Genomic DNA, 23,538 nt, shown 5'->3' with positions numbered 1-23,538 from the left:
GTCTCACACTCTTTCCTGTATCAACCTGTCTCACACTCTTTCCTGTATCAACCTGTCTCACTAGACCATCCTGATCCCTCTTCCATTGAGCCGCGTGTCTCTCCTCCAACCCCAGACAGCAACCTACTCATCCAACCTACACTTACCTCAACCCTCCACTCATCACAAGACTATCTTTGTCATCCGTGCCCAGACGTATAGGTGAATGTGCTTTGTTGAGATGAGGACACATATTAACTTTGACTTGTGTGCTTGACAGCAACGGTATTAATTAACAGTTTTACAGACGAGGTTACAAGAAAGAAAAACAGGTTCTTTTACAGCTTTCATGTTTCACAGTATCAATGAAGTCCCCCACTCTCACACCCTCCACACACAAGACTATCTTTGTCATCCGTGAATGTGTGAGAGCTTTGTTGAGATGAGGACACATATTAGAGCCTTTTCTTGCATCATGAGATTCTGTTAACAGTTTTACAGAACAGGGCCCTGGACCCTGTTACAGACAGATCACAGTATCTGGACCCCTGTGCAGACAGAACAGGGTCTGGACCCCTGAATGTGTGAGACAGAACAGGGCCTGGACCCCTGTGCAGACAGAACAGGGCCTGGACCCCTGTGCAGACAGAACAGGGCCTGGACCCCTGTGCAGACAGAACAGGGTCTGGACCCCTGTGCAGACAGAACAGGGCCTGGACCCCTGTGCAGACAGAACAGGGCCTGGACCCCTGTGCAGACAGAACAGGGCCTGGACCCCTGTGTAGACAGAACAGGGCCCTGGACCCCTGTGCAGACAGAACAGGGCCCTGGACCCCTGTGCAGACAGAACAGGGCCCTGGACCCCTGTGTAGACAGAACAGGGCCCTGGACCCCTGTGCAGACAGAACAGGGCCCTGGACCCCTGTGCAGAGAGAACGGGGCCCTGGAGTCTAAACACAGCCTCCAAAGTACCTGTATTTCAGACAGACAGTGACAGCAGGAACCACAGCATCTGGTCAACATCACCATCATCCTCAGCATTCAGTCATTTCTACCACTGCCATTATTGCTTTGAATATTTGTTTAGAGAGGAGTGTGATTTCTGGTCCTTCATCTCTTCTAAGAAATTATACTATACATGCCGTAAGGCAACACAATACAGAATGACAATGTCCTCCTAGAAAATATGTACCCCTCAATGGTCTGTGGGATTTATCAATAAATAAAAAACAACCTGTGTTAGTCCTGGGTATCATTCCAGAGCCTCCCCCTCGTGTCTCTAACCTCTAGGCCTGGGTATCATTCCAGAGCCTCCCCCTCCTGTCTCTTTCCTCTAGTCCTGGGTATCATTCCAGAGCCTCCCCCTCGTGTCTCTAACCTCTAGGCCTGGGTATCATTCCAGAGCCTCCCCCTCCTGTCTCTTTCCTCTAGTCCTGGGTATCATTCCAGAGCCTCCCCTCCTGTCTCTTTCCTCTAGTCCTGGGTATCATTCCAGAGCATCCCCCTCCTGTCTCTAACCTCTAGTCCTGGGTATCATTCCAGAGCCTCCCCCTCCTGTCTCTTTCCTCTAGTCCTGGGTATCATTCCAGAGCCTCCCCCTCCTGTCTCTAACCTCTAGTCCTGGGTATCATTCCAGAGCCTCCCCCTCCTGTCTCTTTCCTCTAAGCCTGGGTATCATTCCAGAGCCTCCCCCTCCTGTCTCTAACCTCTAGGCCTGGGTATCATTCCAGAGCCTCCCCCTCCTGTCTCTTTCCTCTAAGCCTGGGTATCATTCCAGAGCCTCCCCTCCTGTCTCTAACCTCTAGTCCTGGGTATCATTCCAGAGCCTCCCCCTCCTGTCTCTTTCCTCTAAGCCTGGGTATCATTCCAGAGCCTCCCCCTCCTGTCTCTTTCCTCTAAACGTTGGACACAGCGTCCCGCGCCTGCCGGATCCCGTACAGCCACTTGATGACACGAGCGTTCCTCTCGATGATTGAGATTCCGTAGGGGACACGCTCCCCGGGCCGGGCAGGACCCTCCTCGCTCTCCATCTCCCCTTGTTCCCGCGCCTGCTCACACTCAGAGCTGGGGGTGCTGGCGCTGCGCAGCTTGGACACAGACACAATGTCTGAGCTGGCCCTGGCGAAGCGCTCCACTCCCCCCATGCCCTCTACCTCCTCTGGGTGCAGCCCACAGTAGTTGAAGAAGCGCTCCAGGTCGGCTGTGGCTCGTGAGTACCGGTCGCTCAGGTCAGACTTGGAGCGGTGTAGGGAGGGGTGTTTCCGGGCCAAGCCGGGCCGAGACCCCCTGGAGCTGGCTGAGGACAGGCGGGTGAAAGCAGGGGAGGCTGGGGGCATCATGCCGGCCCGGATCAGCATGGGGCTGGGAGGCAGGCAGGTTGGGGGAGAGGGCAAAGCCTGGGTGGGGGTGAGAGGCTGGGGCTTGGCCTGCTGTGAGGGTGGTGGTGATGGGGCCTGGAGCTGAGCCACCTGGGGCTGGGAAGTTTGTCTGGGCTTGATCTGAGGCTGAAACTGGGTCCTCTGGGGCTTCCTCGGCTCAGCCTGGGGCCTCACATCCACCCTGCGCACCGTCACGGAGTTAGGAGAGCTGTAGGGCGCTGGCACCCCCACCCTGATGCCCCGTGCTGGGACAGGGGGTGGCCGGTGGCTGGGCTCGTCAGGGCAGGTCTGGCTGTTGTTGTTGTTAAGGGGAGAGGAGGTGGAAGAAGAGGAGGTGGTGGAGGAGGAGGTGTTGCAGTTATTAACAGGTTTAAGGTTGCTCAGGACTCGATTGCTCCTCTCCCGGTCAGCTGAGAGACCCTTCTCCATGCTGTTCCCCCCAGATGAAGGAGAGGAGGTGTATGGCGAGGAGGGGACGGAAGATGGGGAGCAGAGAAGGGGTGCATCACACACATTGTTGATGAGGTTGTTGAGGATCTCCAGGTTAAGAGGTGGTCCCCTCCGCCACCCTATCCCTCCTGTCCCTCCTCCGTTCTCTGAGTCGGCAGGCCGCCGGGGAGCCTTGCGGGCCGGGGGGGCGTTGATCCGACACTGCAGCATCATGCCCGGGGACAGCAGAGGCTTGCGGATGATGGGTGGTTTGACAGGCTCCTGCCTGGTGAGCACCACCTGCTGGCTCTTCACATACTTGGCCTTGTCCGCCTCCAGACGCTCCACCGCGCTCAGCTTACGGGCTCCAGGCTCCGCGGGCCGCCGGAAGTAGCCGGGTCCCTTGTTGAGGATACGGAAAGGCATGGCTGAGGTGAAGGGGACCCCCGCCAGACGCCCGTCTGAGGGCCGGAGGGTCTCTACAGGCATTCTGGAGCTGTGAAGGAGGAACAGAGCGTTAGGAAAAGAGGGTGAGACGGGGGGGGGTTAGGGGGTAATGTTCAATGTCCTTGTTGTGCGCTCAAATGTCCTAAACCAGAGAAAATAGGAATCTTCTATTCCACCTTTTACCCCCCAGTCTCCTCTTCTCCCTCCCACCCAAGGCCTTTAACTATCTTACTGGCTCGTCTGCTGCTGTTCGTCCTGCTCTCTTCACGTCGTTCCTCTGGTCTATTGTCTGTCCTTTTCGCAGTCTTCCTCACTGAAAGACTTCTTGTGGGACAGAGTCACCATGGCTCGCACACCACATCAGTCCGGCTTAGTGACCCAACAGGGGCATATCCTGGGGTGCTGGTTGGTCCCTTTAACTAAATCACACAGCAGAAAACTGTCAGACTGTCTGAGCGACTAAATCTCCTGATCCAGCTCCGTCTGTCTGGTCCTCCCACTATCCTTAAACGCAGCGGATCAACTGGCAGCTCCACAGATTCCCAGGGTCCCCGGAGTGATGCTCCAGCAGGGCTCCTGGAGAGGAGACAGGGCGAGGAAGACTGTGTCAGACCGATAGGACTTCCTGTTGTGTTACTGCTCCACATTAACACAAGCACACAGGAGCACTCTAAAGGAAAGGAGAGCAGACAGCCCGGCTTTAATATGCCATCTGACTCCTCCCCTAAACACGCTCACAGCCTCTGGGTGACAGGGTCCCACAGCAGCCAATCACAGGCCAGACATGGAATCTCAGCAGGGCAGGGAGGAGGGGTGGAGGGTGGGAGCTGCACTGCTATTGGCTGTAGTCAAAGGCTTGACCAATTGCACCCCTCCCCCACTGACAACAAAACACAGACTGACACAGACACACACAGATTTTCATTCAAATGAAATTACTTGAAAGGGAGAATATTTATTTTTTTTAAAGGAGAGAGAGAAAGTGGGAAAAGCAGCTGAAATATTTTACATTCAGTTGCATCAAACACTGCAGGATCTTATGAAAACATTTCAACTTCCTCAATTACTCCACTTGTTCTGCTCTTTGTTCAACACCACAAGACAGACAGTGAGAGAAAGTCTTTGTGATGAAATATGGGCAGGTCCAACCTGTCAAGGCAGATGATATGAAGATGATTTATATCCCCTCCACAACACCAAACCTGATCCTCTAAATCCCAGTACAACAAACACTCTGGCACACCACCACCTCTTCCTGGTAATGATGAGCCCTTTTTTAATACTCCTAATGCATGACTGGAGAAAGAAGAGAATTGCTCCATTGCTGTTCTGGTCTCACAGCAGATTACAGCTCTCATCCACCACTTAGTTCTCCTCTTTTCTTCATCCCCAGTTTCAGAGGAATTGAAAAGCAATCCCGTTTTTTTTTTTTTGTCTTCACACATCTTTTTTTTCATTACAGTTACACCATCAAAGTCCCGGATTACATCACACTAAGTTCTACCGGGTTCATCTCATTCCCCTTCGTCATCATCATCATCAACATGACCATATTCATCCGTCAATTTTTTGATGAATCTTTTTAAAGCCTTGCTGTCTCCCAGAGCCCGAGTAGCATCAGAGAGAGAAAGCAGGGCCGGCTGGTACCAGGCAGCTCAGACTATTGTAATTCACCTCACACTACTCCTCTGTATGTGACAAACTAAAGAAGAACTCTCCACCCAAATAGACATTAGAGTCCCAGTAGTAAAATCCTTCGCTAATCTAGCTACATCCTGTATTAAAATAATCATGTGAAATATCACATGACCCTGATTCTACCAATCAGGAGAAGGGATGGATATACAAATATTGGAGTTGAATGGTTACTGTACGCAGACAGTCAGCAAATAACCAGTAAGAAAAGATCAGCAACGATGTTGACGCATGGAGAGAGGACAGGAGAGGACAGGAGAGGACAGGACAGAAGAGGACAAGTTATGTTGAAGCATGGAGAGAGGACAGGAGAGGACAAGTTATGTTGAAGCATGGGGAGAGGACAGAAGAGGACAGAAGAGGACACGTTATGTTGAAGCATGGGGAGAGGACAAGTTATGGTGAAGCATGGAGAGAGGACAGAAGAGGACAAGTTAGGGTGAAGCATGGAGAGAGGACAAGTTATGTTGAAGCATGGAGAGAGGACAGAAGAGGACAAGTTAGGGTGAAGCATGGAGAGAGGACAAGTTATGTTGAAGCATGGGGAGAGGACAGAAGAGGACAAGTTAGGGTGAAGCATGGAGAGAGGACAAGTTATGTTGAAGCATGGAGAGAGGACAGAAGAGGACAAGTTAGGGTGAAGCATGGAGAGAGGACAAGTTATGTTGAAGCATGGAGAGAGGACAGAAGAGGACAAGTTAGGGTGAAGCATGGAGAGAGGACAAGTTATGTTGAAGCATGGGGAGAGGACAGAAGAGGACAAGTTAGGGTGAAGCATGGAGAGAGGACAGAAGAGGACAAGTTAGGGTGAAGCATGGCGAGAGGACAAGTTACTGTATGTTGAAGCATGGGGAGAGGACAGGAGAGGACAGAAGAGGACAAGTTATGTTGAAGCATGGGGAGAGGACAGGAGAGGACAGAAGGGGACAAGTTATGTTGAAGCATGGGGAGAGGACAGGAGAGGACAGAAGGGGACAAGTTATGTTGAAGCATGGGGAGAGGACAGAAGAGGACAAGTTATGTCGAAATGTAGATATCAGTCCCCACACAGAAAGGACATGACTATAATCATGATATTGGCACATAAAACAAGGTTGAATTGTCTCGTGTAGCTCAGTCTCTCCTCACACACTGCTGTCCCGAAGAGGCAGGTCTTTTAATAGCTGGCCCAGTTGCTCAGGCAGTGTTGACTGGGTGAAGTGGCAGGCTAGCAGGCAGGCAGGCAGGCTCTCTAGTGTCTGGGCTTTACCTGACCCAGTCATCATTCACATCCAGAGCTACTGTGGAGCCATGCTGCAGCCCTACAGGCCCACAGACATACACACAAGGACAGGACACTGTCCAACACAACACGGCAGCTTCTGGTCAAAGGCAAGACAAGTCTCACACAGACAGTGATCATTCCAGAACACACTCAACCCAGATTCTTGTTCAGAGGAGAGACTTAGTAACCCCCCCCCATCTCCTTTTCTCACTCCTGACCTAATCAACTGCCCAGTTAACTGGAACACTCATGCTATTGTGCGATTAGCATTCTTGTATGGTTAGCATACTGGGTGTAATCACACCAACAAATGAGTCTCATTGTTCAGGTGGTAATTAGGGTAAACCTCTCCTGTTCCTGGTGATAAAACAGAGGGTTAATCTTTTCTCCCTAGACGCTGCCTCCTGTCCATTCAAACCCAGCCTAACTGATGGTGTTATCCTCAAATCCACTCGCTTTGTTATCTGTGGCCCCAGCCAGCAATACGGCCATGAATACCAAATACTGTGCACTAAGAAGGAAGGTGTCGAAACACAACCCACCAACACAAACCAACAACTACCCACCCATCTCCTCCTGAAGCAATGGCTAGTGGCATTCAGAGGTAGATAGGTACACACATGGTCATCTAAACCCCCAAACCAATAGCCCGCCAGAGTCTCACGTTGATACATCTCTAGTGTTATTGTGTTTCTATCAGGACAGTGACACTAAAGACTTGGGGTGAACAGGATCAACAAGCTCTGCATCATTCAAAACTGTTGTTTTGTGTGAAGTTGTTAAGGTTCAGAGTTAGCCATGTATGTAAATGTAAATGCAGGGTGAAAAGTGGTATGGGGGTAATAGGGGAGGAGGGACTGGTGGAGCTAAACCCTGGTGGACCTAATCCCTGGTGGAGCTAAACCCCTGGTGGAGCTAAACCCCTGGTGGAGCTAATCCCTGGTGGAGCTAAACCCTGGTGGACCTAATCCCTGGTGGAAAACCCCTGGTGGAGCTAAACCCCTGGTGGAGCTAAACCCTGGTGGAGCTAATCCCTGGTGGAGCTAAACCCCTGGTGGAGCTAATCCCTGGTGGAGCTAAACCCCTGGTGGAGCTAAACCCTGGTGGAGCTAATCCCTGGTGGACCTAATCCCTGGTGGAGCTAATCCCTGGTGGAGCTAAACCCCTGGTGGAGCTAAACCCCTGGTGGAGCTAAACCCCTGGTGGAGCTAATCCCTGGTGGAGCTAAACCCTGGTGGAGCTAAACCCCTGGTGGAGCTAATCCCTGGTGGACCTAATCCCTGGTGGAGCTAATCCCTGGTGGAGCTAATCCCTGGTGGACCTAATCCCTGGTGGAGCTAATCCCTGGTGGACCTAATCCCTGGTGGACCTAATCCCTGGTGGACCTAATCCCTGGTGGACCTAATCCCTGGTGGAGCTAATCCCTGGTGGAGCTAATCCCTGGTGGAGCTAATCCCTGGTGGAGCTCATCCCTGGTGGAGCTAATCCCTGGTGGACCTAATCCCTGGTGGACCTAATCCCTGGTGGAGCTAATCCCTGGTGGAGCTAATCCCTGGTGGAGCTAAACCCCTGGTGGAGCTAAACCCCTGGTGGAGCTAATCCCTGGTGGACCTAATCCCTGGTGGAGCTAATCCCTGGTGGAGCTAATCCCTGGTGGAGCTAATCCCTGGTGGACCTAATCCCTGGTGGACCTAATCCCTGGTGGACCTAATCCCTGGTGGACCTAATCCCTGGTGGACCTAATCCCTGGTGGAGCTAAATCCCTGGTAGAGCTAAATCCCTGGTAGAGCTAAATCCCTGGTGGGGCTAATCCCTGGTGGGGCTAATCCCTGGTGGAGCTAAACCCATGGTGGAGCTAAATCCCTGGTAGAGCTAAATCCCTGGTGGAGCTAAACATAGAGACACTGAGATCTGCCATTTGTCCACATTAGCCCACGAGAACACGAGAATTAAAAGAGAATAGTTCAAAAGCCCTCATCATCAGTCACGATGTTGACACAGGCTTTGTGACCTTTGCCCTCAACTCTGCTTCACCTGCAAACGACTGACGATTAGACAGTGTTCCACATATTCCTAAATTACCATAAAACATCTATAGTGCTCCAACTCTATCTATCATCATACTGTTCACAACCATTCATGTTCCTCTGAAATTCCTAAACCTAGGGCTCAGTCCCCAGCCCTGCTAATCTTAGGTAACACAGTATAGACAATTCCACAGGCCTTTACTGTGGTAGTAAAACTCAGCCTAAGAGGAGAGAGAAAGGGAGCACAGAGCAATGAATGCATTACAAAGATATGCAGGCACGGGCGCAATCACAAACATATCCCTAGTCAGCCAGCCAGCCAGTCAGTCAGCCAGTCAGTCACCCAGTAATCACAGAGATGTGATTCTGGAGGAGAGAGTGGCCAGGCTGAGTCACCAGCTGGTGCCTCCTTTTGGCTTTGCCAGAGAACCCACTTTCCCACTTTCCCCCAGACACACAGATCTCAGTCATCATCCAATGATTAACCCCTGGAATCCCAGGTTGTTTCGCCATAGGCAGGCAGAGAGCCTCTCAAAGTCCAAAGTGTGCAGGAGAGAGTGGGGCAGTTTGTTTGTTGTAACTGACGGCCTGAGGATATTACGACTTCTACGGTACATTCGAAAATATTCAGACCCCTTTACTTTTTCCACATTTTGTTACGTTACAGTTGATTACATTACTATTTTTACACATCAATCTACACACAATATCCCACAATGACAAAGCCAAAACAGGTTTTTAGAAAAACCTTACAGAGCTTGAGAGGATCTGTAGAGAAGAATGGGAGAAACTCCCCAAATACAGGTGTGCCAAGCTTGTAGCGTCATACCCAATAAGATTCGAGGCTGTAATCGCTGCCAAAGGAGCTTCAACAAAGTAATGAGTAAAAGGTCTGAATGCTTATTTAAAAATATAAAAAAATCGACTTGTGCAGAAATGTCTGAATCTGTTTTTGCTTCATCATAATGAGTTAAGGCTGTAACGTAGAAACATGTGGAAAAAAGTCAAGGGGTCTGAAAACTTTCCTAATGCACTGTACACACTAGTCTATACACAGGCTGGCAACAGAGACCACCAGCCAACCTGTGGATCTGACTTAAAGCTACATTATCCCAGTTCGGTATTACAACTGTCCGAACTACATCATTATAAACAGCATGATCCGTTTTCAACATTCTCATTCTGAAATGCATGGTTGCTAAGTGTTTACACTTCAATTCTTCCACTGCCTTACATACTTTCACCCGACTAAGGCGAGAGACGATTGTCTTCGAGCAGAGTTGCCATATGTTATAATCAAGGCCAGTATTTTTAGGAACATTCCAGCAACAATGAGGCCACAGGGAGCCAGAGACGAGAAGACACAGACAGAATGGATGGTCTCTGTGTCTTCATGGATAGAAGTCTCCACAGGCGTTGTTTTTTTAATAACATTTGTTCAGCAAACTTACAACAAATGTATCTAGGTTAGTTTCAAATGGAATGTGCTTCTGGTTAATATAAATGTCACTTACATGTCTGGAGTACAAAAAGTTATTTCCATTGAGTCAAAGTTTGGTTACCTCAACTAACAGAGACCAAAGCCTCCTACCATAAAAGCACACAGACACAAACCACGTCTAAACTCTGACTGTTTGATCTGCTCGTTCAGACAGTTCTAGTTTACTTACTTGTGAGTGTTCACCAACGGAATCTCCAGTGGAGTCTCAGAGACCTGGAACAGAACACTCCCTGGGACACTGAAGATTCCTCTCCTCTAAGTGAAAAGCTGGCTATGAGAACGTAGATCATGAGTCTGCGTCTTGTGAGCATGTGTTGAGTGCTGTCTGAAGACAAGCCTTTAAAAGGCTGGCTCACTCCTCCTCCTGCTCTCACTCCGCCCTACGTCATGAATCAGGAAGAGCCATGCAGGACGTAAGGACTTTTGCTCTCAGCCACATGACATCCCTTCTACTTTCTGACACTCTCTTCCCCGCTTCCTTTTAAAAGGTTGGACATATTTTCCTCGACCTGTGACAGATGACCAAGGGAATGGTGCCACTGTGCCAGGCTAGGATTTCAGTACACTGTCAGTCAAACTGTCATTTAGTGCAGGCATTCCTTTTATCCAGCATAAAATCACCTTCTTTGTCCCTAACAAACCCAATAAACAAACAATATGAACTCTGACCTATTATATGGGCATATACATTCATTCCAGTTGAAACACACCTCTGGTCTGCTGGACAGGAAGTGACATTACATCATAGAAAAGGATGGGTAAAGGAAAGAAAATCATGTGCAAATGGATGAAGATATCCTGCCGAGCCAGCCTGATAGGCCTGAGTTACAGTCTGATAGGCCTGAGTTACAGCCTGATAGGCCTGAGTTACAGTCTGATAGGCCTGCGTTACAGCCTGATAGGCCTGAGTTACAGTCTGATAGGCCTGAGTTACAGCCTGATAGGCCTGAGTTACAGCCTGATAGGCCTGAGTTACAGCCTGATAGGCCCGAGTTACAGCCTGATAGGCCTGAGTTACAGCCTGATAGGCCTGAGTTACAGCCTGATAGGCCTGAGTTACAGCCTGATAGGCCTGAGTTACAGCCTGATAGGCCCGATAGGCCCGAGTTACAGCCTGATAGGCCTGAGTTACAGCCTGATAGGCCTGAGTTACAGTCTGATAGGCCTGCGTTACAGCCTGATAGGCCTGCGTTACAGTCTGATAGGCCTGCGTTACAGCCTGATAGGCCTGCGTTACAGTCTGATAGGCCTGCGTTACAGCCTGATAGGCCTGCGTTACAGTCTGAGGCCTGCGTTACAGCCTGATAGGCCTGAGTTACAGTCTGATAGGCCTGAGTTACAGCCTGATAGGCCTGAGTTACAGCCTGATAGGCCTGAGTTACAGTCTGATAGGCCTGCGTTACAGCCTGATAGGCCTGCGTTACAGCCTGATAGGCCTGAGTTACAGCCTGATAGGCCTGCGTTACAGCCTGATAGGCCTGAGTTACAGCCTGATAGGCCTGAGTTACAGCCTGATAGGCCTGCGTTACAGCCTGATAGGCCTGAGTTACAGCCTGATAGGCCTGAGTTACAGTCTGATAGGCCTGAGTTACAGCCTGATAGGCCTGAGTTACAGTCTGATAGGCCTGAGTTACAGTCTGATAGGCCTGAGTTACAGCCTGATAGGCCTGCGTTACAGCCTGATAGGCCTGCGTTACAGCCTGATAGGCCTGAGTTACAGCCTGATAGGCCTGAGTTACAGTCTGATAGGCCTGAGTTACAGTCTGATAGGCCTGAGTTACAGCCTGATAGGCCTGAGTTACAGCCTGATAGGCCTGAGTTACAGCCTGATAGGCCTGAGTTACAGCCTGATAGGCCTGAGCCTGATAGGCCTGAGTTACAGTCTGATAGGCCTGAGTTACAGTCTGATAGGCCTGCGTTACAGCCTGATAGGCCTGAGTTACAGCCTGATAGGCCTGCGTTACAGTCTGATAGGCCTGCGTTACAGCCTGATAGGCCTGAGTTACAGTCTGATAGGCCTGCGTTACAGTCTGATAGGCCTGAGTTACAGTCTGATAGGCCTGAGTTACAGTCTGATAGGCCTGAGTTACAGCCTGATAGGCCTGCGTTACAGTCTGATAGGCCTGAGTTACAGCCTGATAGGCCTGCGTTACAGTCTGATAGGCCTGCGTTACAGTCTGATAGGCCTGAGTTACAGTCTGATAGGCCTGAGTTACAGTCTGATAGGCCTGAGTTACAGCCTGATAGGCCTGAGTTACAGTCTGATAGGCCTGCGTTACAGCCTGATAGGCCTGAGTTACAGTCTGATAGGCCTGAGTTACAGCCTGATAGGCCTGCGTTACAGCGGCAGACCTACTGGGAACACCTGGAAAGGACTGTGCTATGTCCAAGTAAATTCCTACCAGCGGCTTTATGGCTTCTTGTGAGACAGAGCTTCTCTTCTACAGTTCAAAACACACATCTTGCTTATTTATGGGAGACTACATGTAGGGTGGAGTGTTATTTTTCTGACACAGCACAGTGAAACTAGCACCGTCTTTCCACTTAAACACTGACTAGCTGTCTGCACTCTGCAGTGAAAGGTCAAGAACACAAACACTACAATAATATAATAGCCCCATATGTCATCATGATTTAAAGACATCCAGTCAGTTGATGTCAAAACAAACCGTTAGTCTAGTTAGGACAGTATCCCACCACATAACATCCTCCACTGTCGGGGTGTCCCATCAAACACAGAGAACAGCAGAACTGCAGAACCAGTCAGATCACAGAGAACAGCAGAACAAGTCAGATCAGAGAGAACAGCAGAACCAGTCAGATCACAGAGAACAGCAGAACCAGTCAGATCACAGAACAGCAGAACCAGTCAGATCAGAGAGAACAGCAGAACCAGTCATATCAGAGAGAACAGCAGAACCAGCCATATCAGAGAGAACAGCAGAACCAGTCAGATCACAGAGAACAGCAGAACCAGTCAGATCACAGAGAACAGCAGAACCAGTCAGATCACAGAGAACAGCAGAACCAGTCAGATCACAGAGAACAGCAGAACCAGTCAGATCACAGAGAACAGCAGAACCAGTCAGATCACAGAGAACAGCAGAACCAGTCAGATCCCAGAGAATAGCAGAACCAGTCAGATCACAGAGAACAGCAGAACCAGTCAGATCACAGAGAACAGCAGAACCAGTCAGATCACAGAGAACAGCAGAACCAGTCAGATCCCAGAGAATAGCAGAACCAGTCAGATCACAGAGAATAGCAGAACCAGTCAGATCACAGAGAACAGCAGAACCAGTCAGATCACAGAGAACAGCAGAACCAGTCAGATCAGAGAGAACAGCAGAACTGCAGAACCAGTCAGATCACAGAGAACAGCAGAACCAGTCAGATCACAGAGAACAGCAGAACCAGTCAGATCAGAGAACAGCAGAACCAGTCAGATCAGAGAACAGCAGAACCAGTCAGATCAGAGAGAACAGCAGAACAAGTCAGATCAGAGAGAACAGCAGAACCAGTCAGATCACAGAGAACAGCAGAACCAGTCAGATCACAGAGAACAGCAGAACCAGTCAGATCAGAGAACAGCAGAACCAGTCAGATCACAGAGAACAGCAGAACCAGTCAGATCAGAACAGCAGAACCAGTAAGATCAGAGAACAGCAGAACCAGTCAGATCAGAGAACAGCAGAACCAGTCAGATCACAGAGAACAGCAGAACCAGTCAGATCACAGAGAACAGCAGAACCAGTCAGATCACAGAGAACAGCAGAACCAGTCAGATCACAGAGAACAGCAGAACCAGTCAGATCACAGAGAACAGCGACAAACAGCCCTCTGATCCTTCAAATGTATGTAGTTCTGTCCTTGGGCTGTAGTTGTCTATTAATGTTCTGTATTATGTCATGTGTCATGTTTCATGTGGACCCCAGGAAGAGTAGCAGCTGCTTTTGCAACAGCTAATGGGGATGCTAATAAAATACCAAAATACCACCCACTCCATTAGCCTTCTGCTAAACCAGCACCTGTCCAGACAGACCATCAACCCTGGTCCATGTGAGTTAGCCCCCTCTCTCCGCTTCTCCATCCTCTAGCTGCTTAGAAACACACACCACTCTGCCAGAGGAACACACCTCAGCAAGAACAACTATTGAACATTCCTAACGACTTCCAAAGTGTACCCAGTAGCTATGGTAATGTTTCACCATGGAAACTCAAGTTTAGCTGAGCGTGTACCCTAACAACCTAACACCTGCTCCTGTTCCACCTGCGTTAGCCAGCTGCCAGGTAGGTGTCAGAGAGGATTAAACAGACATAGTGTATGATTGGTATTCTCCAGCAGGGGTTTAATATAATAACCTACGACATGGACCATCCATCTACAGCGCCAGACGTCTTGGACAAATCTACAATAACAAAATGTCCGCTTTATGAACAGATAGCCAGAGGTACACTGTCAGACTTCCCATTTTGATCCATGTTTTTGTATTACTAGTTTCTAGCTGAGGTTGAAAGGGCTTAACGAATGCTCCTCTCAAATCTGAGCGACAATTACCAGTTACCGAACCCATAACGCTTCAAAGCCTATAGCCTACATATTTGTTATTTAACTTTTCAAATGTATTAACTTCTATGTGTGGCATAAACACAACCAGTCACAATGTTGGAATCTGATTAGGCTGCTTTAAAAAGTCTGCTGTAGGTTACCTGGGCACGTATATCCAAAATATCATTCCAGCATCCTAACTGTGCAGATTGTGGTGTCGAAATACGCAAACCGTGATGTTGAAGCTCCCAAAGTCAGAAGGATTTGCTTATTGGTTGTAGTGCAACCAAGTTGATGCTATATTTATAATAGACATAATGCTATTATAAATATAGAATCAACATGTTGAAAATCTGATTACCACCTAACTGATCATTGTCTACAGCCGGCTTGTGTTGTCATCTAATGAAACAGGCAGGGAGACAGGAGACAGGCAGGGAGACAGGAAACAGGCAGGGAGACCAGGCAGGGAGAAAGGAGACAGGCAGGGAGACCAGGCAGGGAGACAGGAGACCAGGCAGGGAGACAGGAGACAGGCAGGGAGACAGGCATCAACCTTCTGGCCCGTAGCCCTGTCTGGCATCAACCTTCTGGTCCGTAGCCCTGCCTGGCATCAACCTTCTGGCCCGTAGCCCTGCCTGGCATCAACCTTCTGGCCCGTAGCCCTGCCTGGCAACAACCTTCTGGCCCGTAGCCCTGCCTGGCATCAACCTTCTGGCCCGTAGCCCTGCCTGGCATCAACCTTCTGGCCCGTAGCCCTGCCTGGCATCAACCTTCTGGCCCGTAGCCCTGCCTGGCATCAGCCTTCTGGCCCGTAGCCCCGCCTGGCATCAACCTTCTGGCCCGTAGCCCTGCCTGGCATCAACCTTCTGGCCCGTAGCCCTGCCTGGCATCAACCTTCTGGCCAGTAGCCCTGCCTGGCATCAACCTTCTGGCCCGTAGCCCTGCCTGGCATCAACCTTCTGGCCAGTAGCCCTGCCTGGCATCAACCTTCTGGCCCGTAGCCCTGCCTGGCATCGACTGTGCCACAAAAGCATCCTGAAATGGCAAAGTGGATATCCACCTTTATAAACACAGGGTTCCTACAGCTACTGTTATTTGTTGATGTAAATATTCATTTGAGCTAATTATATTCACAGAACAAGGGGAGGTTGTGCAATTCTTCAATTCCCTTCACAGAACAAGGGGAGAGTCGTGGACATTTTATTTTTGCAATGACACTTCGATTTGGACTGTCCCTGAGCCTGACCTCTGGGCTCAAACAAACAAACAAACAAACACACACACACACTCACACACTGAACTAAATGTCCCCACAGTCTCTATCCAGCTAACTAAATGGCTCCACAGTCTCTATCCAGCTAACTAAATTGCCTCACAGTCTCTATCCAGCTAACTAAATGGCCCCACAGTCTCTATCCAGCTAACTAAATGGCCCCACAGTCTCTATCCAGCTAACTAAATGGCCCCACAGTCTCTATCCAGCTAACTAAATGGCCCCACAGTCTCTATCCAGCTAACTAAATGGCCTCACAGTCTCTATCCAGCTAACTAAATGGCCTCACAGTCTCTATCCAGCTAACTAAATGGCCCACAGTCTCTATCCAGCTAACTAAATGGCCTCACAGTCTCTATCCAGCTAACTAAATGGCCTCACAGTCTCTATCCAGCTAACTATGGAGAAATGAAAGACCTGAAACATAACAGCACTATAATGATGCAATAAAACATACCTTGTTATCTACTCACATTTGCATTCATTGTAAATTTGCCTATGATACACTACAGTTCAAATTCAAATGTCTTTCAGTTAGCTTATCAGGGTCAATGACCTGCAACAGACCCACAAGGTGTACAGTCACCGGTAGTGTAACAGCAGCCCACTGCCAGTGGATTACAGTATGACCATTCTTTTGAGAGATAAAACTCTACAAAGAGTCTGGCACAAATAGAGCCAAAACACCAAGTGAAGAGATACTTTGCACAATAGCACAAGTTCACGTGAATAGTTGCCATGGAGAGTTGACTCCCCGCCTACCTCTCAGTTTTACTACCCTAAGGATCCGACTCCCACTTCGAACCCAGGAGACACAGCGTGAACCAATCACACAGCTCACTGTTTAAACACACAGCTCACTGTTTAAACACACAGCTCAGTTGGTCAACGGTCCCTTTGGTAATGAACGAAGGGAAGGTCTCAGCCTCCATCAGCAGACACGAGAGATCCTGCACACATTCCTCACAGACCTGGAGCTGAACAGCATTTCAAAACACCAGAGAATCAGACAAGAGAAGTCTGTCTGTCCCTAGTGTCGGTGAATGATTGTGATCTTGGTCGAAGTTGGCACGGCCTTCTAGCATCTTGTTCTGGCACATAACATCACGAGTCGCAAGTTAAAACACTGAAAAGGGAGGCAAAGGGGAAAACGTGCACCTAGAAACGCAAGACCTGAAAAAATGATCAAGACAAGGGGAAATGTAACTGTACCTGTGACTCGTTTTCCACACAAAATCATCTTCAATGTATAACTGAAAACGGCATTGATTTATTTTTTATTATTCAGTAGATGGCAAAAGTCAGCACAAAATTACCCTCTGTTATCTTGTGCTTCAGAGTCAAAGCTTTAGCTATCCATTTAGGCACGTCATCATCACTACCATACTCCTTCTGTTTGGCTTACCTCTGATGCAAGACAAGAGAGATGCAAAGACAACTTCAAACTGAGTGGGGTGGTATATTAGTGTATTATTTAATTGCATACATTTTTGTAAAAGGATGTCATTTAGAGAGTTGTTTTCAAAATAGGACGCTGCCCCTTTAAGACAATTGTGTTCCGAAAGATATTTATTTATTTTTATTTTACCTTTATTTAACTAGGCAAGTCAGTTAAGAACAAATTCGTATTTCCACTAGGCTACCCTGCTGGGGTACAGTATGCTAGCCAAAGCAAATGTTCAAGTGTATTTTTGTAGCTTTCATTTTGTAGACTATCAACAGTAGCTAGTAAATTTGCTAGTATGTTCACTATTGACGGTTTACTTTTGTAAATCACTTTCTCTGAAATAAATAATCTCAGCGAATAGATTGAGGGGTGATTCTTTTTGCTCAGGGGAGGACAGTTTGCATGTGCTGTGTGAACCAACAATTTATATAAACCCTGGATTGCTGATGCCTATGTATTGGCCATTGAGATGCTTTGAAGCCATTGGTCGGCCATATTGGCACTCCCCAGGAAGAGCAGTCCTCCATAGGAAAGAATGGAATTCTACACTATTTCAATTCAATGTTTCACAGACAGAAAAAAAAAAAATACTGTAAGGAAAATATTTTGATATTTTTTTCATTTTATGTTTAGATAACATAATAGAATTTAAAAGTATGCATTAAGGTGTCTTTATTTTAATAAATGTGGCAAATGCTATGCTGTATCTTGGCCAGGTCGCAGTTGTAAATGAGAACTTGTTCTTAACTAGCCTACCTGGTTAAATAAAGGTGTTCTCAACTAGCCTACCTGGTTAAATAAAGGTGTTCTCAACTAGCCTACCTGGTTAAATAAAGGTGTTCTCAACTAGCCTACCTGGTTAAATAAAGGTGTTCTCAACTAGCCTACCTGGTTAAATAAAGGTGTTCTCAACTAGCCTACCTGGTTAAATAAAGGTGTTCTCAACTAGCCTACCTGGTTAAATAAAGGTGTTCTCAACTAGCCTACCTGGTTAAATAAAGGTGTTCTCAACTAGCCTACCTGGTTAAATAAAGGTGTTCTCAACTAGCCTACCTGGTTAAATAAAGGTGTTCTCAACTAGCCTACCTGGTTAAATAAAGGTGTTCTCAACAAGCCTACCTGGTTAAATAAAGGTGTTCTCAACTAGCCTACCTGGTTAAATAAAGGTGTTCTCAACTAGCCTACCTGGTTAAATAAAGGTGTTCTCAACTAGACTACCTGGTTAAATAAAGGTGTTCTCAACTGGCCTACCTGGTTAAATAAAGGTGTTCTCAACTGGCCTACCTGGTTAAATAAAGGTGTTCTCAACTAGCCTACCTGGTTAAATAAAGGTGTTCTCAACTAGCCTACCTGGTTAAATAAAGGTGTTCTCAACTGGCCTACCTGGTTAAATAAAGGTGTTCTCAACTGGCCTACCTGGTTAAATAAAGGTGTTCTCAACAAGCCTACCTGGTTAAATAAAGGTGTTCTCAACTGGCCTACCTGGTTAAATAAAGGTGTTCTCAACTAGCCTACCTGGTTAAATAAAGGTGTTCTCAACTGGCCTACCTGGTTAAATAAAGGTGTTCTCAACTAGCCTACCTGGTTAAATAAAGGTGTTCTCAACTGGCCTACCTGGTTAAATAAAGGTGTTCTCAACTGGCCTACCTGGTTAAATAAAGGTGTTCTCAACAAGCCTACCTGGTTAAATAAAGGTGTTCTCAACTGGCCTACCTGGTTAAATAAAGGTGTTCTCAACTAGCCTACCTGGTTAAATAAAGGTGTTCTCAACTGGCCTACCTGGTTAAATAAAGGTGTTCTCAACTAGCCTACCTGGTTAAATAAAGGTGTTCTCAACTGGCCTACCTGGTTAAATAAAGGTGTTCTCAACTAGCCTACCTGGTTAAATAAAGGTGTTCTCAACTAGCCTACCTGGTTAAATAAAGGTGTTCTCAACAAGCCTACCTGGTTAAATAAAGGTGTTCTCAACTGGCCTACCTGGTTAAATAAAGGTGTTCTCAACTAGCCTACCTGGTTAAATAAAGGTGTTCTCAACTAGCCTACCTGGTTAAATAAAGGTGTTCTCAACTAGCCTACCTGGTTAAATAAAGGTGTTCTCAACTAGCCTACCTGGTTAAATAAAGGTGAAATAAAAAAAAGGAAAAATGTATTTACAAAAATTCTTTACAACGTGAGGGAGTGCCAAGATGGAGGCACGGTGGCTTCGACACAGCACCCCTCTATCGATCATCTAGCGTATATATAAATCATTGGTGTTAAGTATCAAATTCTGTACTGTTCGCATGCTCGAGAAGTTGTGGCTCTTGGTAGCGTGGTGCTGCTTGAATGAACAGTCAATCATATTGCTCAAATACAAAATAGTATGACAGCAGCAGATAGTCAGTAACAGCACTGACAACAAGCAGAATAAGTCAGAGAACAGGGCAACCTGACATCCAGTCAGCCCCTGAGGGAACGGACTAACATCTTTACAGAACTATTACCCCACCAGCAATGTGGGAGTTGTCCTATCCCATCCCAATAAGAGACAAACCACCCAAAACTATTACTCTACCAGCAATGTGGGAGTTGTCCTATCCCATCCCAAAAACAGACAAACCACCCAAAACTATTACCCCACCAGCAATGTGGGAGTTGTCCTATCCCATCCCAAAAACAGACAAACCACCCAAAACTATTACTCTACCAGCAATGTGGGAGTTGTCCTATCCCATCCCAATAAGAGACAAACCACCCAAAACTATTACTCTACCAGCAATGTGGGAGTTGTCCTATCCCATCCCAATAAGAAAAAAACCACCCAAAACTATTACTCTACCAGCAATGTGGGAGTTGTCCTATCCCATCCCAAAAACAGACAAACCACCCAAAACTATTACCCCACCAGCAATGTGGGAGTTGTCCTATCCCATCCCAAAAACAGACAAACCTCAAAAAACTATTACCCCACCAGCAACGTGGGAGTTTTCCTATCCCATCCCAAAAACAGACAAACCACCCAAAACTCTTTCTGATAGTCTACTACATCCCTTTCCTGCTATGTAAATTGGAGCAGAGAACGGCGTTTTAGTAAATTACAATTTGATGTCGTCTCTTTTTTAATCAAGTCTGAGCTCATAGGCCAGAAGGTCATCTGGTGCGGTTCCAAACAAGAAGTGTAATAACTGCACTAACCCAGATTGTTAATTACATGTTGATATTATGCAATCTGGTCTGGTAGACGATGTAACCCCAAAGAAAACATGTCATTATATTTGTGTGGCTATTCAAGGCACTGCTGAAACGTTGGTTAGGTTTACCCAGTAAATAATGTTGTTAAAGTTTACCCATTAAATAACATTGGTTAAGTTTACCCAGTAAATAACGTTGGTTAGGTTTACCCAGTAAATAACGTTGGTTAGGTTTACCCAGTAAATAACGTTGGTTAGGTTTACCCATTAAATAATGTTGTTTAAGTTTACCCATTAAATAATGTTGGGACAGGAGCATGTATAGTGTGGGACAGGAGCATGTATAGTGTGGGACAGGAGCATGTATAGTGTGGGACAGGAGCATGTATAGTGTGGGACAGGAGCATGTATAGTGTGGGACAGGAGCATGTATAGTGTGGGACAGGAGCATGTATAGTGTGGGACAGGAGAATGTATAGTGTGGGGACAGGAGAATGTATAGTGTGGGACAGGAGCATGTATAGTGTGGGACAGGAGAATGTATAGTGTGGGACAGGAGAATGTATAGTGTGGGACAGGAGAATGTATAGTGTGGGACAGGAGCATGTATAGTGTGGGACAGGAGAATGTATAGTGTGGGACAGGAGCATGTATAGTGTGGGACAGGAGCATGTATAGTGTGGGACAGGAGAATGTATAGTGTGGGACAGGAGCATGTATAGTGTGGGACAGGAGAATGTATAGTGTGGGACAGGAGCATGTATAGTGTGGGACAGGAGCATGTATAGTGTGGGACAGGAGCATGTATAGTGTGGGACAGGAGCATGTATAGTGTGGGACAGGAGAATGTATAGTGTGGGACAGGAGCATGTATAGTGTGTGACTTTCTTTTTCTACAGTTTACTCTCCGTTAGTCAGCACCTCTACTAAACGTTGGTCGTGCGTCAGCTCATGCTTTTTTACCAGACTAACTGTAATGTTACCCATAACACCCCTGACATCAATCTGTCTGGATTTGTGGCCGACAGACCAGAGATACGTGTGAAGAGGGATACATACACCTGTTGATAAAATTCACTACTAAATAAAGTACAACAATTGACTTCTCTCTTTAAAAAAACAAGTGAGCGTGTAAATCCAACTTCCTGGGGAAAATGACTCAAACACCCAGTGGGATGGTAGTGTGAGGGGGATGCTGGTGACTCAGTTTAGTGCTCTGCCAATACTGAATTCTAAAGAACATCCATATCGATGCACTGCTAGAACTTGTCTGTGTGTACCATGATGTATAATAAAGCTTTGCTATGGGGGTTCCTAAAACATTCTTAGAAAGGTTAAGAAAACATACGTAGGTATCTAGTTTCACCACTATTGAGGAAGTAGTCAGCAGGCTTTTCAAGATTGCAAACAAAAGGGGAGTATTCCGGGTGGGAATTATTAAGAAAGAAAATGACAAGGAAGAGGTTTGTTGTTTATCAGACAGACAACTGTTGAATGTCACTGTTTGATGTTCCAATGGATTTCTGCAGTAACAATGTGCCATGGTTCCTTTTCCAATGGATTTTAACATGTAAGCATGTTATGTAATTTCTTCACCTGAGCGAGCAGCATCGGTAATGGCCTGTTCATTCATAAGTAGAGCAGCATTCAGTATGCTGCGCCACATAAATCCCTGTTCCTGATTTCTGGCTCAGACACAAACACAAGGTCTGATGACAACACAAGACTTAGTTTCCTCTGAGACAAGGTCCTGATTTCATATGAAAGGAAAAGCAGCCAGCAACCAGGGCAATACAGGAAAGGACCACTGCTTCCTGGACAACATCTCCCAAACCCTGGCTTCTTTCTCCTAGGGGAACTTTAGCCCTTACACAGAAACCAGAGTGTAAATAAACCAACAATGAGAAGAAGGCCGAGCCTAGTCCCCCACACCCCATTCATTAGCGACCCACTTCCTAATACCCTCCGTGGAGGTAACGCCCATAACCTCTCTCCTGATTTCTGGGAATTAAACATAGGTCTCCAGATAGATGCCAGATTTTTTTTTAAATAAAAAAATCTAACTGTGATGACCTTTGGGTTTCTTGGACCCACATGGCTCTGTCAATCGTTGAGAAAATGATTTAGGATTCATATGACAATTGAAGGGTTGAAGCCGCATAGAATACATCATAAAGTAAGGTTTGGAATTAGCCTACTTCTGTGATCCACCAGGCACACAGGTCACCTATCCAGTCCCACAAGTCAGTTGGCGGACACACCTGTTTCATCACAAAGGACAACAACACATGAGGACTTCTTTTACACGTTTCTCTTGAGTCAATTTGCTGGGGGAAAGTTGTACGATCACATGAAAATAATATTGTTATGGAACCCAACTTTCTAGATAAAGAGATCCATGCCTAGGTTATGCCATTCATTCTGGTTTAAGCAAGCTGAATTTGAATGCGTATAAATAACGTAGATAATTTACTCACAATGGGCTTCTGAGTGGTTTATCAATTTGTTAGGATAATCTTTCCCGATTATTTAGCTAGCTAGTTACAGTAAAATTATGCATCTGTAAAGGGATTTCCAGATGAGTATGATAACGGAATAGAAAGTAAATATCGGTGTGGTTGTAGATCGGTCTGGGAATTCAACTTTGGCGCGGAAGATACCAACTCAAGATCATTCACTGGCAATATAATAAAAGCACGCTGTAATTTGTCTTCAAGGTTACAAAAAAAATCGTACCAGTTTCATACATATCTGTGTTTTTAAGGATATATGCGATGGTATTTCTTTAGATTAGGACTACCTATTGTAAATACTGCATCTCTTCCAAAGCATGGTATTTCATTCACCCCTCATAACGTCCCAATTTGGTATGTCCACAATCCCGCTATTGGTCAGTTCCCAGTTTGGAAGATGCATCTCTGGCTGCTAGGAGACCGCTCTCTACAATGAAAGCCTTGTGACAGAAGTTGCAGGACTAACATTTTTTATAATCAGATACATTTTCAGATGCCACAAAGAAATCCAGTCCACCATCTGTTCATCCATTCATACCCCATAGATAGATTAGCTTATTTAGTTGTTGTATGATGTGCCACAAGACAGTCAAAAAGAGTGAAAGTGAAAAAGAAAGATTCATTTTGTTTTATCAACACAAAGTTGCACAACCCAAATAATTTGCCAAACAAGAACCTTGTTGTGGAATGATTAAAAAAATTGTCATGATGTTGACATTTCATGCTTCTCACCTGACCAGGTAATGTCACAAGGACGCAGCCAACTGATATACACTGCGTGTACAAAACATTAGGAACACCTGCTCTTTCCATGACATAGACTGACCAGGTGAATCCAGGTGAAAGCTATGATCCCTTATTGA

General features: G+C 46.8%; 1 protein-coding gene across 5 annotated transcripts; it reads right to left on the bottom strand.

Annotated features, from left to right (window-relative positions):
- Positions 1–572: 572 nt before the first annotated feature.
- LOC112222376 (protein FAM110A) lies at positions 573–22,777 on the bottom strand. 5 transcript variants are annotated; one of them, XM_042304178.1, is made up of 4 exons: positions 22,640–22,777; positions 22,361–22,423; positions 3,466–3,809; positions 573–3,282 (listed from the first exon to the last, which is right to left on the bottom strand). In XM_042304178.1, exon 4 carries the CDS (start codon positions 3,273–3,275, stop codon positions 1,875–1,877), a length of 1,401 nt encoding a protein of 466 aa, XP_042160112.1. In that variant the 5' UTR covers positions 3,276–3,282; positions 3,466–3,809; positions 22,361–22,423; positions 22,640–22,777; the 3' UTR covers positions 573–1,874. The 5 variants fall into 5 exon arrangements, with proteins under 5 accessions (XP_042160112.1, XP_042160114.1, XP_042160113.1 ...); XM_042304180.1 differs by lacking the exons at positions 22,361–22,423; positions 22,640–22,777 and adding an exon at positions 9,890–10,043 and having other exon boundaries at positions 573–1,674; positions 1,862–3,282; XM_042304179.1 differs by lacking the exon at positions 3,466–3,809.
- Between the last annotated feature and the right edge of the window lie 761 nt (positions 22,778–23,538).

The sequence above is a fragment of the Oncorhynchus tshawytscha genome, linkage group LG22 (genome assembly GCF_018296145.1).
Source record: "Oncorhynchus tshawytscha isolate Ot180627B linkage group LG22, Otsh_v2.0, whole genome shotgun sequence".
Classification (NCBI taxonomy): Eukaryota; Metazoa; Chordata; class Actinopteri; order Salmoniformes; family Salmonidae; genus Oncorhynchus; species Oncorhynchus tshawytscha.
The sequence above is the reverse complement of the archived record's forward strand: the minus strand, read 5'-3'. Positions and strand labels throughout refer to the sequence as shown.